Source organism: Ciona intestinalis, unplaced genomic scaffold (assembly GCF_000224145.3).
Source record: "Ciona intestinalis unplaced genomic scaffold, KH HT000054.2, whole genome shotgun sequence".
Lineage (NCBI taxonomy): Eukaryota > Metazoa > Chordata > Ascidiacea > Phlebobranchia > Cionidae > Ciona > Ciona intestinalis.
The window spans coordinates 180,468-203,718 of NW_004190376.2; the positions used below are offsets into that span (position 1 = coordinate 180,468).

General features: G+C 35.0%; 2 protein-coding genes across 2 annotated transcripts in view; one reads left to right on the forward strand and one right to left on the reverse strand.

The window, feature by feature from the left end:
- The first annotated feature begins 792 nt into the window (after positions 1 to 792).
- Positions 793 to 21,148, forward strand: LOC100184509 (solute carrier family 13 member 5-like). Its single transcript, XM_002120233.4, has 17 exons — positions 793 to 999; positions 1,834 to 1,962; positions 2,614 to 2,750; positions 8,747 to 8,867; positions 9,466 to 9,613; positions 11,468 to 11,624; positions 12,185 to 12,209; positions 12,499 to 12,585; positions 13,921 to 14,081; positions 14,583 to 14,702; positions 15,044 to 15,151; positions 15,612 to 15,722; positions 16,097 to 16,194; positions 16,932 to 17,050; positions 17,440 to 17,601; positions 18,131 to 18,268; positions 18,564 to 21,148. Exons 1-17 carry the CDS (start codon positions 892 to 894, stop codon positions 18,762 to 18,764), a joined length of 2,130 nt encoding a protein of 709 aa, XP_002120269.1. The 5' UTR covers positions 793 to 891; the 3' UTR covers positions 18,765 to 21,148.
- Positions 21,149 to 22,108: 960 nt separating this feature from the next.
- LOC100177014 (RNA polymerase II-associated factor 1 homolog) overlaps positions 22,109 to 23,251 on the reverse strand; it is a gene marked incomplete in the record, with an annotated part of 6,165 nt that continues 5,022 nt past the window's right edge. The window contains 1 exon segment of the mRNA XM_018815260.2: positions 22,109 to 22,910. Within this exon segment, the coding sequence (XP_018670805.1) occupies positions 22,780 to 22,910 (131 nt within the window).

The following is a 23,251-nucleotide window of genomic DNA, read 5'->3' on the forward strand; positions in this document are numbered from 1 at the left end:
CGCAATACTATACCTTAGAAAATGCAAATATTCACATAGTTACCACTCTGTTTAAAACATAAAAAACAGCCCGCACGTGGGCGCTAAAGGGTAGTGATTTGCCTTACCACGAGTTTTAAAACGTGTTTTGAATTGAACGTTATAGTACAACAGCTGTTCCCATATTTATGAACGAAACGTACGAGAAGTGAGATATGTCAGTTTAGACAAGAGTAAGATGTATGATGAATGTTATATATCCATGTTACGTAGTGAAGAAGTTCGCTTGTATATAAAATACGAAGCATGCGCCGTTTCGGATACAGTTAGATTTAATATTATAACGCTGGTGTTTTAGACTTGATTTAAATACGGAAAGTATTTAAAACGTTTGAAGAGTTAGGAGTCGCCGAGTCGGTAGTATATGTGCATCAAGTGTTGTCTGTACAGTAGTTATAAAACGACGTGTTTCGAAAGTCAACAGTTAATCATAATAGCAACTTGTGTCTGTTCGTATACCATACCGTCAGAATGTTACAAAAAAAAACTTTTTTATAGTTAAATTTATATATATATATTTTTTTTGTAAACCAGTACATTTTTTAAAATATGTACTACAGAAAAGAAAGCAAGGAGTTTTTAAAGTTGTTTTTTTTGCAAAGCATAAAAAAGGTTAACAAAAAAAGTTTAATTCGCTATAAAGAGAGATATATTTACTATAAATCTGAGATTTATTTTTTTCCTAGAAGATTTATTTCAAAAGTTCTGTTTGGTTTTCTATTTAAAAGTTTTATTTTATTTATTTTCCAGCTACACAATTTGTTGCATTTGTTGTTTTACCTTGTGCTTGAAATATTAACACTGTGATTATCAATTCTCAATCTCCACGCCATAGACATCTTATACACAATTATGGGGTTGCTACGAACTTTAAATAAATTCCGCTCCACGATTATTTTAATCTCAACACCAATCCTTCTGCTTCCCTTAATGATATTTCCACCCACGGAACTATACACTGTGAGTAACTATATTTTTACCATAGTTTTTACTACTATATATATATATTTGTTGTTTAACTCTAAAACAAACTTTAGGGTATTTTTTGGTGGTAATAAATTGCACCCCAAAACATTTTTTTTGAGTTACCATTTGTAATTCTATTTGAATAAAAGACTGACGATGCCATTTAGGCGAAATATATATAATATCTCCAATACAACAATTGGTTAGACTTGATTTTATCTGTTACGTTTTCCTAACACCAGATTTTTACTACTGCTTTGTATCAATTTCTAAAACAAACTTTCCGATATTTTAATAAGGTAATAAACTGTGTGAATGGTTGTTGTAAATTTGTATCGCAACAACAGTTGGTGTTTGCATTACACAGCAATGTCTATATAGTTATGATATCGCTAATTCAGAATTGAAAGTAAATTTATGTTTCTTGCTTGAACCACACACAGGCTGTTCTTTATAACCCTATTATTATATCATAATAAACCGCCGGTATATGCAAATTTTTTTATTTTTTTAACTGAATAACCTTATTAAATATGTAACATTGATTATTACATAAATATGCCGCAGAAAGGGTCCCAAATTTATTGATTTTTGAATTTCAAGAAAAAAATGTTGAAAAATGAAAATGCGAACAGTTCCTATGCTCACTAGAGTCACTGTTGAAAAAATAATTTTTTAAAGACTTTTGGGTATTATTTTTTTAACAAAATCTTTAAAAGTATAGTAGCTTGTATAGATATATAAGACTATCCCAATTTTTCAGAGCACTATATCCCCCAATGCAAATGTAATCCGATTACCAAACAAACAAATTGTATTTTATCCCAGGAAATGGCATGTGCGTACACAATATTGGTCATGGCTGTCTATTGGGTGACAGAGGTTGTCCCACTAGCAGTCACAGCCCTTCTACCACTTGTGTTTTATCCTTTCTTGGGAGTTTTACCAGCTGGGAAGGTGGGTTTAGATATGTTGCTTAAATAATCTTTAAACTGCTCATCTGGTGTGAAAGAATGTAGTGTATTTCTAACGTTTGGTCTGCGGTCCGGACAAGACTTCATCAGGAAATGTGCAGTTAAAACGTCGGAATTACACTGTGTTTTTTTTCATACCAGATGAGCCATTAAAAGATTAATTACATTATGCCTGTCATCAGGTATTACAGAATGCGTTGGTATACTGTTAAAGTTTAAGCATACTAAGGGTATATGATGATTGATGGTAATCTCAAATTGGCAGTATGCACAGCCGCAGTACCTACTGTAAGGCTGGGGTGTAAAGTAAACACTGTAGTTTACATTGCGGTCTGCGGTACACACCACTTGCATTGTGATTGTAGATGGCCGTATATTATGCTTCTCCATGGCCTTTTCCATTGATCCTGTATAAAAGCCACAGTTGTCTCATTTTCATATGATTTTTTGATTATTAGCCCTTTCAGGATAACGGCCTCTTCTGTTCTTGTAATATACAATTTTAATTAAAGATTGCTTCTTGTTTACTTTTTGCTTTACCAAATATATATATAACTAATACTATAATATAATGACACTGAACAGTGACTATATTTTAAAATGCACTCATTTGTTTATTAAACCCTTTTATTAGGTAAGCACCCAATACTTGAAGGACGTCAATGTTTTGTTTCTTGGTGGATTAACGGTTGCGGTTGCAGTTGAGCATTGGAATCTCCATAAAAGAATCGCATTGAAAGTTTTAACCTTCGTTGGAGCCAAACCACGATGGTGAGTAAAACCATATAGACAATATATTATGTTACTTCTGCTACCAGGCATAATGTATATAATAATGTAAATAAATCCAGCAAGACTGGTCATTTAAACGTTGAAAAATACACGTTTTTATACCCGATGAGCGTTTCAATATCCTTGGCCGATTATGATTTCTGTCATACTTAGTTTGTTAAACAACACCCACTTTTACAACTGTTTGAGTTTTCTTGTTTTGTCTTTGGTATTTTCAGCAGAGATTGCTAACCTGCTACGGTTATGCTATGGTTATGGTATAATTTATCCTTTTCCTGGTCACTAGTTTGTCCCATATCCTACTATGCGTGGTGCATCTACAGGGCTGGTTTAATTGTCAGGGTTTTGCAGCTTTACTTTACCTACATGGTTTTGTAAAATCTAAAATAAACAGAAATCAAACATTAATAAATAATTGTATTTAGTAACTTTATAACTACGTAATTAAAGTTTCCTATTTATTACTTAATTTAAAAAACAATTGTAATTTACCCTCTGTATGAGTTTGTATAGCGTTTGAGTATCGGTAGCGGCGAAAACAAAGGGTTTTCACAGAACAGTAATAAAGAAAAGATGATTAAATGTTTGGAATTTTAATCGCTTGTAATAAATACCAATAGTGGGCTATAGTTGTTAACAATGGGGAAAACATTTCATATTTGTTTTACCGCAACTTATAGTAAACCATTGTCACTCAGTTTACACAAGACACGCCCTCTTTTTTTCGACCAATAGCACGTGGTTGTTAAGGATTAGGGCGTCCTCTGTGACATCACTATGACTCACTTGATTTGAATGAAACGCTGGTTTAAACATCCGCCTTCTGTCTTGTGGTCGCGTATAACGTCACCCGTTCAACTAGTTGGTCGGGTTTATTTCTTTGCTGTATAAAAGAGAAACAGGAAACCTGAGCTGAGACCTTAGTTTTGACACGTGGTGTTTTATCACAATGTGGATCATGCTGTTAACTTACAGTATACCCTGTCCCTATCTATATATATTTAATATGTTTTACTTATTCTTTTATCCTAACATCAAAGACTATTTTTATTAAAACAATAGAGATGGGAAACTAATGGGAAACGACAGTTGTTAAAATACACCATGGTTAAAATGTGTTGGACAGTATCAGATAATAATACATAGGTAACAGTTTATAGAAACCACATAACATCAATAAACTCACAAACAAATCGTCCATGGATATATTATAATTTAACAATAAACATTAAATGGGTGTATGGGGCGATGAGGGTATTGTTAGAAATATTAAAATTTATCAAAATGTTTAATTTTGTGTGATTTGCGCAGTGGTTAGTACTTGTATCCCAGGGCAACACAGGTTTGAATATATTCCTTATAGCAATAGCATGGTACAGCTGTGTGCGTTCATGTAGCTGTATTATCAACATAGTTAGATATGCTTCCCGGTAATGACGGCTACCGGGTGCAACATATGTTACTGGGAAACAAATCAAACTATGGGTTGTGGTTGTCATATCACAAGTTACCTACGCTGGTAAAATGGTTTATAAAACTTTATATAGTACTGTGGGGTAAAATGGTAGATAATAGTACTGGGGGGTAAGATGGACCAAATAGTACTGTGGGGCAAGATGGGTACTGTTATCTCTTATGACATAATAATATCCCATATTTCTTAAACGTGTTTTCAATAATTAACAACACTCTTTTAGAGTCGTGGACTCGTGATAATAGGGGTATATAATTCTGTAAATATTAGTTTGGTACCTTCCAAAGGGCAAAAGGCGAATAAAACAAAACCCATCTTTTTCCAACTTACCATCTAGTAAACTTAACGTTTAGCATAGCTAGAAAAACTAGGCTTTGAAATTAAATATTTTTAATATTTGTTTTATACAAACTACTTAAAGTTTACGATAAGTAACAATGACACAGGTAGAAGTATGATAAAGGAAATTCCCGTTTACGTCTAAGTCCACAGAATATTTTTGATCACAATGTCGGTTTAATCGTCACAATAGTAGGGAGAAATTACGTTTATAATCACCACGCCTGTTTGGGCGTCATGCATATGGAATGCGAATCGCAATCTAATAAAACTAATGGGTTAAGATTGAAAATCTTCCAAAATACGTCATATAGTAGGGTGGGGGAATATGGGACACCTATTTATTCCAATTTCTCTTCCCATTTGGTAGCAAACAACGAACATTCAAAGATTTATAAAACCGTATCTTCGCGACTCCCATAGACCGTTGTTAATTGTTTAAACACGATCAGGATATTTGGGTATTATGCGCCGAAGGTGTCCCGTCTTCCCCCACCCAACTATATGCTTATTGCCCAAAGCTTACGAAATTATAAGTTAATTCAAATAAGAAGCTATTAAACTTATTGCAAACTGAGTTTAAAAAGTGTCATAACTACCAAAGCCGTTCTAATACCAAACATAAATCTTATTTATATTTTCAAATGCGATAACGTTTTCATATATTTCGAACAACAAGTTTGGTAATTACAATCAGTAATCAACGACTTGCATCTTATTTATGGATGGTTCTACTTGTGGCACTCTCGGTATGCCAACCAGCTCAACCTGCTAATCTATATCCAACAGTCACGTACACACGTCTTGCGTTTCTTAGCCACAAAAATATGCTGTTCTGCCGTTAATGCCGATCTCATAAGGATCTGGTGCTACGAAACAAAACAAAACTAAGTCCAAACAACTGAGTATAGTTCTCTGTTTAAGAATCTGGTGCTTCGAAGCAAAAATCGGTTAACCGGCAAAAATCAAGTCCAACCAATTGTATTATAAAAGTTATCTATTTCCCCTAAACGGCAACGTCAGTTTCCTCTTTAAATAAAAGCAAAATCTGATTATTGGAATTTGTTTATGTTCGTTTTTTGAATTAATTTTATCTTGGATATCGTATACGAATAAATAAATCAAATAGATGTTTAAAAAAAATAAATAAATAAAATAAAAAAATAAAATATGTCAGTTCTTCCAAAAACTTTATTTCTCGTACTGATAAAACAACATATTATTCACGTAACCTTTCAATTCTCGATATAATATAATGCTCCATATCACTTTAATAATACATATTGAATTTAACATGACGAATGCGCCCAAAATAGGTTGCAACTTTTCGCTACGAAACACATTCGGGAGATTTATGGCTGGCAGCAATGATTTGCATAAAGTCATATATCTCGGATCGTATCGATGAAATTCTTGAGCGTTCTTGAGGTTATTCACCCCGTCTGTGACGTAACAAGCGTCCCGTTGTTCGGGAGATAACTACGCGATTCCGAGAACGGATGTTTCGTATGTTGCTTGGTTCGATCGGTGGAATGAATGAAATTTATTTCGTCTTTTCGGCCACGTTGACAAAGAACGAGTTTACAAAAGCGAAAACACGGGTAGTAACGGTAAAACAACAAGTTGTTAAAACACGCTTATTGATAAAACAGAAAAAAATAACGTTTTAAATAAAAGGCGTGGCCGTTTACTGCATGCATGGATCCCAACATTTTTTTCCAGCGGTAAAAAAACAATAAAAGTTCGGCGCAAACAGATTAAGCAGCACAAGGTATGAAACAGAACACCCGTAACGACTGTCATAACACGGGTGTTGCATACGTGGTAACTCGTAAGCAGGGACGAGGTGTGTGAAAGTCGCTTACGGGAGAATAAATGAGTTACATACGTCAGTAAATAAAAGGTAAAATGCGAAAGCTCGTCTTCACAATTGTAATTGAATCACGAAATAAAGTTATTTTATTAAAACAACATAAACAGGTAACTATATCCGTAATACCAATATTAGGAAGATTTGTCCTTAGTACACGTAAGAACAAACTAATGCTAAAGAAACGAAGGGGTTTAAAATATCGGCTTAACTGATTTGGGCGTCATGGTTGAAATACACGCAATAACTTATGTGTTGAAATCGTGCCCACATACTCACTTTGATATTATTTAAACCACGTAGCAATGGTAGCATACCGGAACTCTTATCCCTATGAGAGTATGAACTAAGTTCAGGCTAATATAAATGTACGTGACGCGGCTAAGTACTTGAAATATCGCAGCTACACTTTTAGCGACTCGTCTAGACCGCACACGCCTCTGCCACGCCCACATGCGACAGCCAATGAAAATGCACGAAACCTGTAATTCTACGTTTCAACTTCTTGAAAATTGTTGTCTGTGGAAAAGTTTGCGGCACCTTCAAAAAAGATGCGAATCCAAAAACTATGATTAAGTTGATTCCTCGCAGCGTACGGTATGTAATCATAGGACTCTAAAAGGGGGCGTATCAAGTATGGTATATAGTCGCTCTAATGTAGACAGAGAACGTAATATTTGTTATGACGAAGCACAAATTTAATTCCATTGTTTCCTTAAATACGATAACGAAGAATGTTTTTATTAAAACAACGAAAATACGAGAATTAACAACAAAACAAAAGTCGTTACAAATCGGTCTAAATATATATAATTATTATATACACATAAATGCATTGACATTTATCACCAGATACAACAACGTAGATCACATTTATTGAAACAATAAAAAGGAAGAAATAAATAAACGATAAAACAAAAGTTGTAAAACCGGTTTAGATAAATTTATATGCAAATGCATTAGTTTAAAAACGTAGCTGTTTACCGAATAAACAAAGTATATTTATTTCGTGCCACTCCCATTTAAATATGCAGTTTATTTTAAAACACGTGGTTTCTTCCGTTTGCCAACAGTACCAGCTATTTTACGATTTATAGAATCACGGGCCGCCGTATTATTCCATTGTCTGCCCGTAACAATGCTCCTCTGTGACGTCATAAGCGTTATAGTAAATTCGAATCCATTTTCCGGCGCGTGCGTCTTTATTTAGACGACCTTGTGCTAATCTTATATGACGTCATAGTGCGGTCGGTTTGCGTCACAAATCAATTATTGATCGGTGCGAGCTCTTATAAACGTATAATAAGATTCCGGTAAATGTCCCGAGACTTTTGTACTAATCCCATTCTGAATCACCAAATCGACTCTACCTTAAGCGCCTTGTCATTGTGTGTTGTTACGTCATAGTTACGTCACTCTTGCATCATCCTTGATACGATTCGTTTACTCAGGTCGCGTTCTCAGTGGTGTAATAGTGACGCAATAAAGACTGTTTAAATTTGCTTCTTTTGCTTATTGGTTCATATTATATATATGGGGGGTGTGTTGTGGGCGTGTCTGAATCTTTTCCTAAAATTTTGACTTACAACGTTCTGCATTTTCATTGGTCGACACACCTCCTTGTTAGACCAGTCGACGCCCACAAAACACCTCAAGTTTCGGCCAATCATGATAGCCGAAAATCCCATTAAATTTTCCATTACTGCATGGTATCTAAGTAGGGGTGTGAGGGGGGCGTGTCGTTGGATGTTATTGATGAAACCAATTACTCAGAACATTGGTATTCCATTTAATCAAATGGTTAATAACGGAAGTTAATGTTGTGGTTTAATCATACAACATGACATGGAATATTCTTTGTTATTTTTAATAAAGGGGACATTGATTAATATGTAGAAACATCTAGGCAATTATTATAAAAAAGTGATAAAAAGTTTGAAGCTGGTAGGTGGGTTGTGTAGAATTTAATAATATGTACAACATATGGTATGTACATAATATTAGGGCTGTGGAAAAGTTAACCGGTTAACCGAACCCAACGGAAAGTTCAAGTCGTCAACCGAACTATGACGTCATAGGGCATAAACGTATATCAAAATCTGTCTTATTTACACGAAAAGCATGTGTTCGCGTTCGTTAATTGTTTTTTTGCAATAAGACAGAGTGCGCAGGGACGCTGTTGCTTTGATCATGTGCTACAACGGCGATTACGTCGTCAATCTTGATTGTAATACCATGGGGTAACTAGTTTTGCAATGTTATATTGGTGTATAATGTTATTTTCCATTCCAGGTTATTGTTCGGCTTCATGGCGACCACAGCCTTCCTATCAATGTGGATCAGCAATGTTGCAACAACGGCTATGATGATCCCGATCGCACAAGCTGTACTACAGGAACTTATAGCTGAACAGGTGGGGTGAACATGACAACTTAATGTATATATTGGTTACAATGGTGGTAATGCAGGAGATTAGGAGCCGAGGGACTTAATATATATAGTAGGGTGGGAAAAGATGGGACACCTTTAGCACATAATATTCAAATATTCTGATCGTGTTTTAAACAATTAACAATGGTCTACGGGAGTCGTGGGATTTTATATTTCTTTGATTGTTCTTTTTTTACTACAAAATGGGACGAGAAAATAAAATAAAAAGTGTCCCATCTTCCCCTTTCCTACTATATACAGTGCAGAGCGTACCAGGGTATATATGCTCGGTTGGGGAATATTAAGTCCAATCAACTATAAAGCGTAATAATATATAGTGGGGTGGGGGTGGGGAAGACGGGAGACCTTTGGCACATAATATCCAAATGTTCTGATCCTTTTTTAAACAATTAGTTAAAAAGACTTGTCTTAGTAAAATATATGGATAGTTTTAATACATGGATAGTCCCCAGAATTGCCTCATGAAAGTTATAAAAATATTTTATTTTTACAGTTTTTAGATACACATATCAGATATTACCCATTAAAACATTCAGAATATCTTTATTTCTCTATCACAGAATGAGGGCAAGGAGCTAGAAAGCCTCAGTGATTCTGGTCACAGCACCCTTGAGGATCCAGATAATGACCCAAAGTCTATCGTACATCACCCACATATAGTTCACCCATCAGCTGGGGTCGTGTGCCCAGCTCAACCCAACCCATTAGGTTTGGAAATACTTTGGTTTAACTTTTTTAAGGAATCATTTAAAAAAAATCATTTCTTTTTTTGAAATTTTTTTGAAAACTTTTTGAAATTAAAAAAAAAATATATAAAATTTTTTTGGATATAAAGTTTCCATATATTTAATTTTTAAAGTTTTTGATACTTTTTAAGGCATTTATGGTAAAATACATCATTTAGGACCAACTTTCCATAAAGTTTAACCCGTCATATGCTTCCCATCCAATCACTAACTTAATTTCCTTCTTCTTAGGAAGTAATTATTCATTTGCATTGTTTTAATTATAAATTAACTGTTCTAGAAATTTTGTCAACACAACCATTTATAAATTAGGGTGACTAATGCCATTACGCGTTTATATTAAACAGAAAATCTCCTGTCAGCAGGTTTTAATCAATTATGAAATTTTTTTATGAAACTTTGTATGGGACATACTTTGGTATTGTCATGAGCTGCATGCATCCAGGATATCAAATGCTCTTAATCATTTCATGAAAGACTTTCGCTTTTCATATGCAATACCCTGGTTACATCAAATAGCACACAATATATTACATTTAACAAGTTTTTCAATAATTTTTTACAGGAAGGTTGTTTAAAATATTTGATGTATTTTGATTGAGGTATTAAAGCCTGGGTACAAATCTTGGTTTTAAAACTATTGTTAACTGACTGCTCAACCACTAAGTGTTAAATGATATCCCTCGCCATAATAGTATTTGTAAATCAATATCGAAATAGAAAGGTTTCGCTTGTTTTATCTATTTCTGCTTGAATGATGAATTCTTGGTAATATTTGAAACTAATATTTGGGGAAAATACTGTCTCGAAAGGCATGCGCAATCTTGGTTTAATAAAAATAAAATTTTCCTTTTAAAAAAAGAGCAATTGAAGGTATTAGATTATGCCTACTAGCAACAGCTGCAGAATTTTGGGGAAATTCTTGGGTAAAATAGAGGGTGTGTGACAGTTACTTAAAATAAAGCTTGGTTTACAAATCCAAGGTAAATGAATTTGGTGGAAAGCTGGCCACAAGTATGTGACATTCAGTGTCACACAGGGTTGAGGGTTGTGCTATGTATACAGCTATACAGGAATGGTTTGTTTTGACAGATGTCCCCGTAGCACGTGTGTGGCATGTTAAGTTTTATATTACGTTGTGCGTTCCATGTGTGGGGGTCGCGTGGCCACCGCGTGCTACCTATTATACCTTGGATGTTTCATAATAAACCATATTGTGATGTAGTAATGCTACATGATGTCACACTGGGTATTGTGACTTAAAACAATGCATTGTGATATCAATTACCATGTAACGGGTATATGACCTTTGTATATCTTATTTTATAACAATGAAGTATAGATATCACATTTCATAATTGTATAATCGGGTGTTAGTACTTTGTCTTATGACTGCTTTACAATAAATGGAAAATTACTTGGAATTCAAATAATATACACTCTTCACTTTATAATATTACTTTTAATAAAGAGTGTATTTATTTGATAGTTGTCAAACATAGGGAACTTCATTGATTAATGTGGTGAATGCAATATACTTTGGCTCTGCTTGTTTATATAGACACCCAACAGCAAAAGTTACATTACGAAATAAAATTGGGAGTGCTAAAATATAATCCACTAAACTTTAAGTAACATTTCACTCCAGTTACCCCTAATGTCAGACCTATACTCACATAATTACAATCAGTGGCATAGCCAGGTAGTGAATTCAGGAGCGCACGCCTCTATATATATATATATATATATAGCTTATTGGTTTTTCCTTTTTTTCTGACTATCCCACTAATCACAATGCCTAATTATGACATCACAGTGTCGGAGATGGGTAACATTGGAGCAGCTAAGGAATATGGGGCAAGATTGGCACAAGACAACATGGATGCTCAATGGAAAGCTAATCGTAATAATTACCAACATTCGTATGCGAGTGTTTCCACTGAGGATGAAGTTCATATAAAGCTGGGGAATGGGTAAGTTTGTATACTTGCTATCTTTAGTTGCTTTTTTATATAGTAGGCTAGCTATTTCGGGTTGCTTTCCATTCTGTTTTAAAGTCTTATTTTAGCTATTTTCTCCGTTTTTTTAAGTTGTTAGAGTAGCTATCTTTAGTTGCTTTTTTTCTGTTTTTGGAGGTGGATTTGGTCCTTATTATTCTATGTGTGTAAGGCATGGCAGGCTGAGATTTAGGACTGATACCCCAACACGCACACCAAGGCAAAAACAATTTTGCAAGTCTATAAAATGCTGAAAAACTTTCCCACACTAGGTTAGGCGCCTGTGGTGTTTGGGTAATAAGCCAACCATGGCCAACAACGCTGTAATTCGTAAAACTTGTTGACCAGTGCTTATATGTAAATTTGTATGATAGGCTAAAGGGCCTTATCCAAATAAATTAAATAAGGCTGTATTGATTAAACTAAACATATGGGTATGTTACATGGGTATTGAGTTTTGCTCTCTGTTTCCATCTGCTGGTTGTTTCTTTCACATTTACACCTTCCATAATTAATGCTCCTCGTACTTTTCACAGATCTTCCCAAAAACCTGATAGTTTGGTAAGTCAAGAATTCATAAACATCTTATAATTTTAATATGCTGGTCATGGAGAAAAGGAAATAAATGTTTTGTAATCATTTTTTTGTAAATGGTAATTTTGCAAGAACTGAAATTTTTTTGTTTAACTTATAAAATTGTCTAAATTTTGATAATCTCATAGTTTTTTGCTTAAACGTGTTTAAAAAAATGGGTGTTGGGGTAATGGGCCAAATCTGGCCTAAAACCCATTGTTATAATTTACCTAATCTTGTATCAATACCACCCTAGTTAACCCCCCTCCCCCCACAGTCGCTTCATTCCAAGCGAGACAGCGAGGATTCAAACGGACCCGATGCATCAACAGCTCAACTTATAACAAGAGATTCACCGGATAGGGTTCGTTAACTTCATATGTTCTGTGTTTGGGGTAATGGGGCAACTGACTCTGATCTAAATCCCAGGTCCCATGGCATGCCTCACTGTAGGACCTCAACCATATAGAATAGAATGTGCATATACAATGTTTGGGGTAATGGGCTAACTTTGATCTAAATCCCAGGTCCCATGGCATACCACACTGTAGGACCTCAACCATAAAGAATAGAATGTGCATATACAATGTTGGGGTAATTGGCTAACTTTGGTCTAAACCCCAGGTCCCATGGGATACCACACTGTAGGACCTCACCCATATAGAATAGAATGTGCATATACAATGTTGGGGTAATTGGCTAACTTTGGTCTAAACCCCAGGTCCCATGGGGTACCACACTGTAGGACCTCACCCATATAGAATAGAATGTGCATATACAATGTTGGGGTAATGGGCTAACTTTGGTCTAAACCCCAGGTACCATGGCATACCACACTGTAGGACCTCACCCATATAGAATAGAATGTGCATATACAATGTTGGGGTAATTGGCTAACTTTGGTCTAAACCCCAGGTCCCATGGGGTACCACACTGTAGGACCTCACCCATATAGAATAGAATGTGCATATACAATGTTGGGGTAATGGGCTAACTTTGGTCTAAATCCCAGGTCCCATGGCATACCACACTGTAGGACCTCACCCATATAGAATAGAATGTGCATATACAATGTTGGGGTAATTGGCTAACTCTGGTCTAAACCCCAGGTTCCATGGCGTACCACACTGTAGGACCTCACCCATATAGAATAGAATGTGCATATACAATGTTGGGGTAATGGGCCAACTCTGGTATAAATCCCAGGTTCCATGGCATGCCTCACTGTAGGACCTCACCCATATAGAATAGAATGTGCATATACAATGTTGGGGTAATGGGCCAACTCTGGTATAAATCTAAGGTTCCATGGCATGCCTCACTCTAGGATCTCACCCATATAGAATAGAATGTGCATATACAATGTTGGGGTAATGGGCCAACTCTGGTATAAATCTAAGGTTCCATGGCATGCCTCACTCTAGGATCTCACCCATATAGAATAGAATGTGCATATACAATGTTGGGGTAATGGGCCAACTCTGGTATAAATCCAGGTTCCATGGCATGCCTCACTGTAGGATCTCACCCATATAGAATAGAATGTGCATATACAATGTTGGGGTAATGGGCCAACTTTGGTCTAAACCCCAGGTCCCATGGGGTACCACACTGTAAGGCCTCACCCATATAAACAATATAAGCAATACATTTTTGATTCTTTGATTCTATTTCTCATATATTTCCACTATGCTTTCAGCCTTTATCTGAAGAGATAGGGGCTCGCATTGACCGTGAGAATCGCAACAAAGGCATGGGTAAGGCTCTCACTATTTGTGTGTGTTATGCGGCTAATATTGGGGGCACGGCAACTTTAACAGGAACTGGTCCCAACCTTATTATGGCTGGACAATTTAAAACGTAAGTGTAAAAATGTATTTACTATATATATCATTCAGTATTAAAGGACTTTACTATCCCGTCACTTTCGGACAGTAGAAGTGTGAATTGGTCAATCTTAGATCTCTAAGGTCTCACCCATAGAGAATTTAGGCAAATAATATTGTATTTCACCCATAGGTCACCCATATCACCCATAGAGAATTTAGGCAAATAATATTGTATTGCACACTTGTGTGAAATCTAGTCTTAATCTTAAAGGAGGGTGGTTTTGAATTCCTTAAAATAGTACCAGTGGTTCACCCGTTTTATAATGCAAGTGTTCTATTATTTTGTTACAAGCTTAAAAAAGTTCAAGTAAAATATAGTACCTGTACCACCTATACATACTTTCACACGCCACTCATGCAGTACTTATTCATCAGGATACTTTTATACGTGGTTTATCAGCTTTCTAACCCACCTGAAAAAAATATCAGTACTTCACATTATTTAGATTATAACAGATCTATTCTACTATAGCACTTACCCCGCTGCACCAGAGGTAGATTTTGGATCGTGGGCTTTCTTCTCTTTTCCTGGGATGGTCCTGTTTCTCATCACTGCTTGGTTCTGGTTGCAATATTTGTTTCTGGATATCAAGTGAGTGGTGTACCTTATGCTCGCTGTCAAGTTATTACATGTACACAGTTATAAAATAACACAGTTATTATAACACAAACACAGTTATAAACTTATAACATAGGTGTCTTCTTATATATCAGACATTCATGCACCTCATGCTCACTGTAGAGTTATAACATGGGTGTCTTCTTATACACCAGACACACACATGGTGTATTCATACACCTCATGCTCACTGTTAAGTTATAACATGGGTGTCTTCTTATACAGCAGACACACATGGTGTATTCATACACCTCATGCTCGCTGCCAAGTTATACCAAAGTCCCCTTATTTCACTTGTACCCCTTTATATTCAGCTTGAAAGAAATCTTCCCATGTTTCTTCGGCAAAACATCCAAATCGAAAGATGAAATGCAAGCTGAGAGAGTTATTAAGAGCCAATACGAAGCACTTGGGCCAATGAGGTAAAGTATTCCTGTGTTTATATCATAGATAGTGGTGCATCCAGAAAGTAGGGGGTTGAAATTAAAAAAAAGTATAAAATATAAAAAAGTTATAACAAAAAAAATATCAAAATAGCGGAATTTACAAAAAAAATAGAAAAAAAACTTTGAATCTGAAATTGAATCTCAAAATGTACAGTCCGGAGCGTTTTAACTAAAAATTGAAATGTGATACAGTTACATTCTTCAAGCCCCTTTCTTTTTAAAAAGTTTCAAGAAAAAGTTCTTTTTTTATATAGAAAAATAAAGTCGTGGGTTTAAATTAAAAACAATTACATCCCCTCCTCCCCCCTTCTTTTTAAAATGTTTCAAGTGGAATCTGACTGTTTCATTACGTTGGACTCGTTCTGCCGTGTAAAAACCAGATCAGGGTTGGATTCACAGGTTTTATTACAGATTGATAATGTGTTTTTTTCACCAGTTTTGCTGAGAAGTCGGTTTTGACTTTGTTCATCACCCTCGCTTTACTGTGGTTGACCAGAGATCCTGGGTTCATCCAAGGATGGGGTTCATTGTCTATATTTAAATCAAAGTAAGTTGGATTTACCCTTGTGTTAGTTGTATTTGTGTGCATGGGTGTTCTGTTTCATACACCTTATGCCCGCTCACGAGGTACCACATATATAACTTATTTATCCTCGCATGGCGCGAAAACGACAATCGTTATAACTCGGGTGTTCTGTTTCATACACCTTATGCCTGCTTACAAGTTATCATATATGTAACTTTAAGGGCGACTGACAAACCAACTCTAACTTAACTATATACATAAAACACCCTAAACTTTACCCATATATAGTTTTGGTGCAATGGACCAACTTTGCCTCAAATATTAGGTTCCATGGCATGCCACACTATAAATCCTCACCCCTATAGAATACAACTAAACAATATATTAATCCACAGATACGTCACAGATGCATCGGTAGCGATGTTGATCACGTTCATCTTATTTGTCTTCCCGTCTAAACGACCAAACTTCTTTTGCTGTCGGAGCAGATCAGGTGAGACCTGTCAATCAAACTTAGACCTGTCGATCAAACTTAAACCTGTCAATCAAACTCAGACCTGTCAATCAAACTTAGACCTGTCAATCAAACTCAACTTTTCCTATACTGTGTTATGCTATATATAGTAGGGTGGGGGAAGATGGGACACCCTTTTATTCTAATTTCTCTTCATATTTGGTAGTAAACAAATAACATCTAATGAATTATAAAACTTATCCTCACGACTCTCTTAGGCTGTTATTAGCTATTTAAAACACGGCCAGGATATTTAGATAATATATGTTAAAGGTGTCCTGTCTTCCCCCACCCTACTATATTATAACTTCTATATTGCTACCAGGCATAAAATATTGTCCAGACTCTTTTGGCATAAAATTGATAAGATTTTATTAAAAAACATGTTATCTGCAATGAGTGGACTTTGTCAGGAAAGCCACTCTTCATAAATATGCTTAAACTAAGCTTGTAATTCTAAACCCCATAAGATACAAACTTTGAAATCACATGTAAATATGTTACGAATTAAACACCACCGAAAGCCCTTTGAAAATAGGACACAGTTCTACTGCCTATGTTAAATGCATTCATCCCAATAATGAAATCTACCTCACGGCCCTGTACCTTAAAATATAACAGCAATAAGATATAACCCCTATAAGTTATTTCATAGACTAACCACATACTATGTAATATGGATAAGTTAAATGTATTTATCCCAAATTCACACATAGATGCCACCCCCATGGCTCCTGTACCTGCATTGTTGACTTGGAACGTTGTGCAACAGAAGATGGCGTGGAATGTGATCTTACTGCTTGGTGGCGGGTTTGCTATGGCTTTGGGTTCTAAGGTGAGTTCTTGAGTGCTGTATAGATGTGATTAACTGGTTAATCTATTTATATGCAGTGTTAGATGAGACAAGAGTCAGTGTTATATTAAGACCAGCTTGTTACTTGTAAAACACTCATACTTGTCTGATATAGCAAGGATAATAGTGATAACTTTTATTCGGTTACGGTAGCAAAAATTAAAAAGGAAGTAAAAGGAAACAGGATATAGCGACAAACGGATAGTGGTTAAAACAAACTTATGATTAAAAACATTTAGCATTTTTTACCATTCTCAGTGTTATGTTCAGAAAAATCCATTTTTTTACCCAAAATCTTTTTCTTATTTTATATCTATTTTTTATTTGACCTCTAGTTACCCACCATATACTAACCCAAAGTTCCCACCCAGGAATCTGGTTTATCTCAATGGATTGGCTTACAGATGGAACCTCTCAATGCAATCCCACCATTCTGGGCCAACTTTATATGTTGTATAGTTATTTGTGCTTTAACACAATGCACAAGTAATACCGCAACTGCTACTGTGTTTCTCCCTATATTAGCTGAACTGGTAAGTTCTATAATAGCAACCATGCATTTTTATTTGATGTATATTTGCACATATCATTACTGTTGCATTTCAGCATGACAGCGGGACGGCCTATATAAATTTTTTAATTTTTTAATATCTTATTCTTAATGATAACTACTACAAAAAAACTTTGAAAAACCTTTTGTAGTAATTTTTTGGGGGTTCAAGCCATATTTTTATATATTGAACCTACTAATATATCTATAATGCGGTTCTTAAAATGTTTCGGTTTTAAGTTTTTACTGTAATTTAGTCATTTTTACTGTCTGTAATACAATCTTTGGTATTCATTTTATACTAATAGTACCTGTGAAAAGTGGTGCAACCAATTTAAGGTTATGGTTTTGTTGACACTTTGTAAAACCAGACAAAAATACTAAAGTGTCGGTCAATTATAATTTTAGTAATTTTTTATAGTAAAATTAATGAAGTATTTTTCTTTATTAGTTAAATATTTGTAAATGTAGATTAATTTGAAGTCTTTCTAACCCTATATATTGCAATTCAGGCTCAAACACTTGGGGTAAATCCACTCTACCTGATGCTACCTTCAACCATCATTACATCGTATGCATTCATGCTTCCTGTGTCTACACCACCCAATGCTATTGCTTATTCATATGGATATCTTACTATGATGGATATGGTGAGTTGTGTATTGTTTGTAGCTCATGCTCACTGTCGAGTTATAACATGGTGTCTTCTTATACACCAGACACACATGGTGTATTAATACACCTCATGCTCACTGTCCAGTTATAACATAAGTGTCTTCTTATACACCAGACACACATGGTGTATTCATACACCTCATGCTCACTTTTGAGTTATAACATGGGTGTCTTCTTATACACCAGACACACATGGTGTATTCATACACCCCATGCTCACTGTTATAACAGTTACAACATAGATGTCAATTTAATGTTTATTTTTCACAGATAAAAGCTGGATTTCTGATGAACATTTGCGGCATCTTTTTTGCTCTTTTCTCTGTCCATGTATTTGGGGGTGTGGCTTTCAAGGTATTTGTGTCGCACCCGTCATGGCTAGATGCCATGGCAAGTGTCAACGCTACCATGGCACCGAACACCACGGTACTAAATGCCATGTCAGCTACAGTCGGTAATCTAACATTATGATTGTCACCCAAGTTGTCACGGCTTCCTTACGCGGCTCTTCGGGTGGTTGCCACTCTTCGTTGACACAGAATACACACAACTCCTTCTAGATATCAGTAGCGCACTGCCCTATCTTTAACACCTACACATCATGCGTGAATTAGTGCAGACAATAACACACCCGCTCACACACAATGTACAAACGTTTGATCACAAATGTGTCTCGCTTTTTATTCTTCTCTGAAACACTTCCCGTTTATTTTGCACCCAAATTTTGAACTTTTCATATTGAACAAGATACACAAAACATGACTTTGCATTTAGTTTGATTACACAACGTTACATAAGCACTCTCAATGCACAATATGGGGGTGGGCAAGTTATTTCTTAATTTTTAAAACCCATTTTAAAGTTATGTAATACTCGTACCTCTCTCTGCAACTGTTATATATTGGTTTCCAACTTCCTTATTTAAAGTTTAATTAAAAATCCAAAGACTGCCCACCCTGCTACACAATTGGAAAACTAGTTTTAAATTTCTCTCTTTTTAATGTTTTTATATTTATTTATTCAATCCATTGTTTCCATTGAAGTAACCATTATCATAAAATAGAAATGTTCTGTTACTTCTGCTAAAAGGCATAAAATAATTTTTAACGCCTCTTCTGGTATGAAAAAGGTAGTGTATTTCCTATGTTTCTTTGTAAAAATTGAAAATGTTGGAAATACACTACGTTTTTTATAACAAAATGTAGGAAATACACTCTGTTTTTTTTATACCAGGTAAGGCGTTAAAAAATTATTTGTTTTCAACTAGTTCCAAATTTTTAAATTCCATCGGTTCCAACTTTAGGTACTATGAAACTTTGGCTGCTTGCATTATATATTGTAACTTACTGTGCCATTTTCTTGGTCTGTTTATCAAGTTAATCCTGGGCTGGATTTGTAAGACCAGAATTTCTAAAACTACAAGTATATTCCAACAACAAAAAATAATAAAAAAAGGGTAAAAATGTTAATTTTATTTTAAATTTGAAAAAAGTTTTAGTTTTTTTAAAACATTTGAAATAAGACAAGGAATTTTAGTTTCAAGCGTCTTACAACTGCCTAAAGGTGGCGGTACACAGTATCCGGCATGCGAAATCGCTTGCAAAGTCGTAAGCAAACTCATTACCAAGTTCCGCATGCGGCAGCGAAATCCGGACAAAACAAACAAAACGGATGAATTCGGATACTGTGTGCAGCCTTCTTTATGCTGTTCCAGTAAACTTTAAATGCTTATCGAGCTTCCTAAACCGATCTGGTTGAAATCTAGGCCGGTCACCTTTTTAACCATCAATTTTCGATCAAATTTTATCAGTGCTTGCCCACAAGCTTTTTATAACAGTTCTATTTATTTTATAACAGTCGTTCTATTTTCCGCACTTTTCGAAAACTTTCTTGGTCTCCATTATGTTATTGTACTTCTATTACGTCACTATAGGAAATGTTTATCACAACTCAATGGTTTATAATTCTGGCCGCAAGATTTTTTCAAAAACTGGTTTCTTATCATATAGTAGGGTGGGAGAAGATGGGACACCTTTTTATTCTATTTTCTCGATCTATTTGGTAGTAAACAAAGAAAATTCAAATAATTATAAAACCTTATCCTCAAGACTTCCATAGACAGTTGTTAATCATTTAAAACACAATCAGGATATTTGGATATTATGTGCTAAAGGTGTTCCATCTTTCCCTACCCTGCTATATTAGTTTTTTGCTCTTTATATTTTAATTGCTTTGTATTTCAATGCATTCGCTTTCAAACTTTGGTGGCTGTTGGATCATTTTATTTATATTGAGTTGCTAAATCAGCTTTGTCCAAATCCGAAAACTACTAAATAAATATTATCAAAATTTAAACAAACTAATCGGTTTTTGCAGAAATTAAAAAAATCAACAATTTTTCTATTAATTCATTCATTGTTTCTTGAAATAATGGGATAATCAACTCCGTCCTACTTCACCCTAGGACCTTACCCATATAGAGTAAAAATTAAGATAATTTAAATTTTTATTTTTTCTGCTTTAACTGTAACAAAAGAATTGATGCTTTTCGGTTGGGCTTTGTTGTTATAACAAGCTTTTGTAAACTATGAGTTAAATCCAAAATGCAATTAAATAACTTTCAAAAACCAGGTTTAACAAACCTTTTTTTCTTTGTTAAGCACATATTAAAAACCTGTTTAAAAGTGCTAGTTTTGTATTTTATTATTCAGAATTTATTGTGTTTTACGCAACTTGTGTGACACTATTCTGTTATTGTAAGATACTGTTGTTATTGGTACTTCATTTATAAGGCTGTGGTTCTATTTGTAAATTCATTTGATTTGCTGGGTCGGTGAATAGAATATGTGAAATAATTTGCAGTGTTGAATAAGTTTTCAATTTGAGAAACTGTTTTTCAGTTTCGTAAGCTCATGGGAGTATATGTCATAAAATATCATGAGTATGATGGTTGTAATATGAATATGTGCCTGGTGTATAAGAAAACACCGATGATTTAACTTGACAGTGAGCATGAGGTGTATGAATACACCATGTGTGTCTGGTGTATAAGAAGACACCCATGTTATAACTTCACAGTGAGCATGAGGTGTATGAATACACCATGTGTGTCTGGTGTATAAGAAGACACCCATGTTATAACTTAACAGTGAGCATGAGGTGTATGAATACACCATGTGTGTCTTGTGTATAAGAAGACACCCATGTTATAACTTAACAGTGAGCATGAGGTGTATTCATACACTATGTGTGTCTGGTGTATAAGAAGACACCCATGTTATAACTCGACAGTGAGCATGAGGTGTATGAATACACCATGTGTTTCTGGTGTATAAGAAGACACCGTGTTATAACTCAAATAGACTGAAACAGCTTCTCATGTAGTGAAGTGGTGAAGATAATATTCCGCAAGAAGTTGGAGCCTTTGTATGAGAAATATGATAAGAAGAAATTAGAATAAAAGCAAGCTATGTGGGGGGTCTTAGGTACAGGCACTAGTGACAGTGAATTGTAATGGAGACACCAAATGTAAAAATGCAGAAAGAGTTGTTGCCCAAAATAATCAGGACCAGGTACATTATCTATTTTTGACACAATTTACGAAGCCTCAATCCTAGCCGGTAGCACGGATTGTAAACCATAAAATATTTAGCACTAAGCCTCTAACATCCCTTATCATATTATCAAGTGTATATAAACTGCCGCATCTAGATGATAGCACTCAAAATTGTTTCAAGTAATTTATCAACATTCCAGACCTTTAGTGTGACTGATTGTAAAACCCTACCCTTGAAATTACTTCTTACAAACCAATCTTGCAGATTTTATTAAATATCAAACCCTTGATTGTGTTTTATTTCAGAAATATTCCTTACTATACACAAGTGCAAAACCAAGGTGAATAAATCAAAGGTGACGTAACCACACCTGGTATATAAGGATATATACATGAGGGCAACGATAAAGGTGATATGCCACTCTTGCTTTTAAACAAAAGTAATATATATGATTCTGCACTTAAGCTTTGATATCAGTTGTTTCATTAGCAGCAAAATGTAGAAAATAGATTGAAAAATGCCCTGCTCGTAAGATTTACCAGTTTGCCTTAAAATCCCCGCAAATTTTGTTAAAAAATTCGCATACATCTTATTAGTACTACTTAGTGCAAAACCAAATATTTCACATGAAAAATATCCTTGGCAAAAAAATCAAACGTTACCACTTTTTTGTAGCAGCAAAACACAAAAATATCGGGTCAACATTGATAACCAATGTAAAAAATGCCCTGCGAGAATGGTTTTCCCAAAAAAGTTTGGAAGAAAAAATCTACGCACATGTTATTACTACTACTGTAATAAATTTAGCGCAAAACCGAATATTTTACATCAAAAATATCCTCCAAGCAAAGAAACAAGTTTTCCAATCCAACACAGATACACCACTGCTGATGTATGAGACGAAACATCCAAGTATGACATCATAATGATCATTGTTCCTCATCCCCCTCATCGGAGGACCCACTTCCAAATATTTCTTCTTCTTCTTTATTGTCCTCTGCTTGATCCTCATCGGAGCTGGAAGCATCTTCCGATTCATCAGGGTTGCCCGTCTCTTCAGCTGGAAGATCAAAGATTAGAAAATGATGTTGGGAGTTATCGCAAGTAAAACAAACAAGGTGTGTTATGTCAATGATATGAACACTCACACCCCACCTTACTATACATAATACATCAGTAACTATCTTTTCCTAAACTTTGTGTAAATCAAATGACTTAGACAATTTATAGATGTTGGGATTTATCGCGAGCAAAATAAAAGGTGTGTATTTGTATTATAGCAATGAAATAAATATGAATATTGTTTACAAAATCACATTTAAATATATATCAATAACTATTTCCTAGACCTTTTTATACCACATTTTTTACTGTGTTATAAAAGTGAAATTACCTCCAACC